Source organism: Nerophis lumbriciformis, linkage group LG08 (assembly GCF_033978685.3).
Source record: "Nerophis lumbriciformis linkage group LG08, RoL_Nlum_v2.1, whole genome shotgun sequence".
Lineage (NCBI taxonomy): Eukaryota > Metazoa > Chordata > Actinopteri > Syngnathiformes > Syngnathidae > Nerophis > Nerophis lumbriciformis.
Window position 1 is genome coordinate 2,567,501 of NC_084555.2, and position 5,134 is coordinate 2,572,634.

Below are 5,134 nucleotides of genomic sequence, written 5' to 3' on the forward strand. Positions count from 1 at the left end.
AACACAACAGGAGTTTAAAAAAAGGACTATTTGTGAGGAGTACATTATTGGCACTCACAAGTATGGAAGAATTGACAAAGCATGCTTTGTACCACAGTCAATTTTAGTTGCGATGAGAACAGACTTTTCTGGAAAGAGATGCCAAAGTGGATTTATATCCCAGCAAAGGAAAGGACACTACCTCTCTTACCCTCGATTCCTCTCTTCTCTCCTTCGGTCTGCTCCTTTCTCGTCAGCTACTCCTTTGCCAAAGTTAATTTATGTGGATTTTAGGTTTATAAATGACTGAAATAAGAATGCCAATATACCATTGCATGACAGTTTTTTTCTGATACTGTAGAATTCTAATTGCTATTTCTCTGCTTTGACACATGCAGTACAGGCTCAGAGCCACAAAAAGTGCTGGTGTTCAGCACTTGTCAGCTGTAACGAGCCAAGCACCTGTTCACTGGGACTCAAACTGTCACCACACAGCAGCTGCAGGCAAGACAACTCACGGGTCATGTGGAAGATGCCGTCGCAGGCACTGATATGAGACAGGAAGGCGTTCCCCAGTCCTTGTCCGGCATGTGCTCCCTTTACCAGACCGGCAATGTCCACCACATTCAGGAAAGCGGGAACCTTACTGGAAAAAAAACAGCAGAGTCTGAGTGTCGCCACCGGATTGACGCAAAAATAGACATGTGTTGGTGCACGTACCTGACTGGTTTATGATACTGGCAAAGGAACTCGTAGCGTTCGTCAGGGACAGGCACTCGGCTCTCGTTGGGGTCGATGGTGCAGAAGGGGAAGTTCTCCGCTGCCGCTTGACTTTTGGTCAACACGTTGAAAAAGGTGGATTTCCTGCAACACACAAAAATGTGTAATATTGCAGATGATCGGCAACCTTAGAGATAACCTGTGTGTAACACCTACACTGCAAAAACTGAAATCTAAGTAAGATTAAATATCTCAAATAAGGGTGATATTTGCTTATTTTCTGTCTGATAAGATACTTCTTCTCACTAAGCATATTATATGTTAAGAGTGTTTTACTTGTTTGAAGTGTTTTGGTCCTAAATGATCTCAGTAAGATATTACAGCTTGTTGCTAAAACTACAATATCAAGTGTTGCAAAGCTGTGTCATCAACACTCACAAGTATAAAACTGATTTTTCAAAGTAAGAATTTCTTATTTCAAGCATGAAATAAAAAATCATGACTTTGACCCAATTGTGTCTCATAATTCAAACAGATGACAGCCAAATGGACTTTGCTGTTTTATTTTCAATGAAACAATAGAACATACCTACTCATATAGTAGTACAGTTGGCACAGTACAGTAAACTGACAGTTACGGTAATATTTAAACATTTAACATGTGACATTTCTAGCAATTTTGAACAGAAATAGTTCATGCACATTCAGATCAATTCTTCAAAATTACAATTTAAAAATGTTTGGCCGGGGGCCGGGCTGTATATATGCGCACTAATTGACTGAAAGAGCACGCACTTGGCGCGATGATGTCATGTTATCGATGGAAAAATGCATTTTTAGACCATATGATTTGCCTGAGCGGATAGTAGACCCCGAGTGTAACAAGCGGTTGCCTTGCCATTAAGAACAATAAATTAGTTTTTCGTGTAAGTTTGCTGGTTTCAAGAAATGTAATGCCGAGCGCATATCATTATGTCAAGATAATGGCACTAGCATTTACTTAATTTAAGAATATTTTTCAACATATTGAAAAAAAAAAATTTCTACTAAGAAAAGTGCACTTGTTATTAGTGAAAAAATACTTATTTTAATGTATTTTTGGGTTCATTGAAGTTAGCGAATTAGGGACGAGTCCCTTTGGGACAGAGGACCCTATAGTATTTCTAGCGTTTTATTATCATTATACCGCCGCCTCTTTGAGCTGTAATTTAACCCCCTTAACATGCTTCAAAACTCACCAAATTGGACACACACATCAGGACTGGCGAGAATTGCGATCTAATCAAAAAACCAAACCCCAAAACTCCAAATTGCGCTCTAGCGCCCCCTAGGAAGAAAACACAGACCAAACTGCCTATAACTCCCAGTAGGAATGCCGTAGACACATGAAACAAAAACCTCTATGTAGGTCTCACTTAGACCTAGATTTTATCCACTCAACCCCCAGCAAAAATCAACAGAAAGTTTGCAATTCCCCCTTCAAAACAAAAGTTGAGTAAAAACAGTCACATTTTTTCAAACATTATCTCCTCTGAGCGCGTTTGTCGTGTCGGCTTCAAATTAGCACAGGAGAGAGATTGAACCCTTCTGATTAAAAGTTGATGAAAGAGTTTTAATTACTGCTCCGGTTTGGATTTTATGAGCCCTCAATTTCGGTCCCGTCCATCGCTGCTTGCAGCTTTAATTAGGGACCGAGTCCCTTTGGGACAGAGGTCCCTATTGTATTTCTAGTTTTATTTGTTTTGGAAAGTCAAGACAAGCCAAATTTTCTTGTTCTATTGGCAGATAATGTTTTTTAGTTCAAGTAAAATGCCCCTAACTTTTGTATTGTTTTTTCTTGAATTTGAACACTGACTCAACGCCAAGAAAACGGAAATGCTGATTATCGGTCCTGCTAAACACCGACATTTATTTAATAATACCACCTTAACATTTGACAACCAAACAATTACACAAGGCGAATCAGTAAAGAATCTGGGTATTATCTTCGACCCAACTCTCTCGTTTGAATCACACATTAAGAGTGTTACTAAAACGGCCTTCTTTCATCTCCGTAATATCGCTAAAATTCGTTCTATTTTATCCACTAGCGACGCTGAGATCATTATTCATGCGTTCGTTACGTCTCGTCTCGACTACTGTAACGTATTATTTTCGGGTCTCCCTATGTCTAGCATTAAAAAATTACAGTTGGTACAAAATGCAGCTGCTAGATTTTTGACAAGAACAAGAAAGTTTGATCATATTACGCCTATACTGGCTCACCTGCACTGGCTTCCTGTGCACTTAAGAAGTGACTTTAAGGTTTTACTACTTACGTATAAAATACTACACGGTCTAGCTCCGTCCTATCTTGTCGATTGCATTGTACCATATGTCCCGGCAAGAAATCTGCGTTCAAAGAACTCCGGCTTATTAGTGATTCCCAGAGCCCAAAAAAAGTCTGCGGGCTATAGAGCGTTTTCTATTCGGGCTCCAGTACTATGGAATGCCCTCCCGGTAACAATTAGAGATGCTACCTCAGTAGAAGCATTTAAGTCCCATCTTAAAACTCATTTGTATACTCTAGCCTTTAAATAGCCCCCCTGTTAGACCAGTTGATCTGCCGTTTCTTTTCTTTTCTCCTCTGCTCCCCTTTTCCTTGAGGGGGGGGGGGGGCACAGGTCCGGTGGCCATGGATGAAGTGCTGGCTGTCCAGAGTCGGGACCCGGGGTGGACCGCTCGCCTGTGCATCGGCTGGGAACATCTCTACGCTGCTGACCCGTCTCCGCTCGGGATGGTGTCCTGCTGGCCCCACTATGGACTGGACTCTTACTATTATGTTGGATCCACTATGGACTGGACTCTCACAATATTATGTCAGACCCACTCGACATCCATTGCTTTCGGTCTCCCCTAGAGGGGGGGGGGTTACCCACATATGAGGTCCTCTCTAAGGTTTCTCATAGTCATTCACATCGACGTCCCACTGGGGTGAGTATTTCTTGGCCCGTATGTGGGCTTTGTACCGAGGATGTCGTTGTGGCTTGTGCAGCCCTTTGAGACACTTGTGATTTAGGGCTATATAAATAAAGATTGATTGATTGATTGATTGACTTTTTGCAGTGTACACAACATTTATCAATCCCAAATATCTTACCTAACGTTTAAATCGTACATACACATATGGCAACCTCACAGATGATGTAAATGCACTCACCCAACATTTGGCAACCCCACAATTCCAATTTTAAGCGATGTTCCAAATCGTCCAATCAACTGTGGCTGCTTTGGGGCTTCGCCCTTCTTCGGCGGCATCTGCACAGAGTTGCGTCATCTTTAGTTCTCACATACAACAACACCATCCTGACATAAAAGTGATAGTTGTTTAAGTCAAATAAAGGTAGTTTGACTACACAAGACTATGATGCTAAGCTAACTGCACTGCAGCTTCATTCAAACGCGACATGCCAAACGTTAGCAGGCGGCTAACAGGAGTCGCTCCTGAGTATCCATTCCGTCCCGCCGCGTCGCCAACAACTGTTTGCTTTTGTACTTTAAAATGACATTTTCGAGAATTTTTAGCACATAAACTTGTGGAATTGTGTACCTTTAATTCTGTTTTCCGGCTACAGACAACGTGCCCGACACTTCAGCGATAGCCGCTTACACGGACCACTCCAGTGGAAAGGCAGTATTCTTCTTCTTCTTCTCTTCTTCAAGGGCGGTTGGCAAACAACCTGGTGGTGCGCGTTACCGCCACCTATTGATATGGAGTGTGAATCACGTTTACACAGACCACTCCGGTGGAAAGACAGTATTCTTCTTCTTCTCTTTTCTAATGAGGGTTGGCAAACAACCTGGTGGTGCGCGTTACCGCCACCTATTGAGAAAGACTTAGACCAGGGGTGTCAAACTCAAATACAAAGTGGGCCAAAACGTAAAACTGAACAAAGCCGCGGGCCAAGGTTGAACAAATTAACCTTTTAATAGGGACCCAAACAAGTTTTGCATTGAATATTGAACAAGCAAGGCTTATATAACTTTATAGTGACATGCAAAATCCAGTTTCAAATAATAATAATAATAATTAAAAAATATCAATGGCATATCAAATACACTTTAAATAAAAATGTAATGCCTCTTTTCTATTTGCAGCCTTCTGAGGTAAATATCAACATTAACTTTTTCCACAGGCTAATACATTAGAAAATAAAATAACAATGAATAAACCAACCATTCAGGACTTTAAACTGCTCAGTTTGCAACACACTGATCTAATCTGATGTGCTCAAGCCAGATACCTGGCATCTTTTCTTGGATGCTAGTTCATTAATGTCGGGGCTCAGGCTTTGAGCTGAGGCAACCTTCATTATCGAACGAAGGTGTTCATCAGTCATTATATCTCTTAGTCCACCCGGACCACAGTCTTGGGGGGGCGTGCCTTAAAGGCACT

The 5,134-nt window shown here is 41.5% G+C and overlaps 1 protein-coding gene across 1 annotated transcript in view; it reads right to left on the minus strand.

Annotated features, from left to right (window-relative positions):
* The window catches only part of ola1 (Obg-like ATPase 1), a 24,248-nt gene extending 19,792 nt beyond the window's left edge, over window positions 1-4,456 (minus strand). The window contains exons 1-4 of the mRNA XM_061968128.2: window positions 4,289-4,456; window positions 3,899-3,996; window positions 700-843; window positions 498-625 (exon numbers count right to left, since the gene is read on the minus strand). Of these exons, the coding sequence (XP_061824112.1) occupies window positions 498-625; window positions 700-843; window positions 3,899-3,996 (370 nt within the window). The 5' untranslated portion in view covers window positions 4,289-4,456. The remainder of the gene's footprint in view (window positions 1-497; window positions 626-699; window positions 844-3,898; window positions 3,997-4,288) is intronic.
* Window positions 4,457-5,134: the final 678 nt, after the last annotated feature.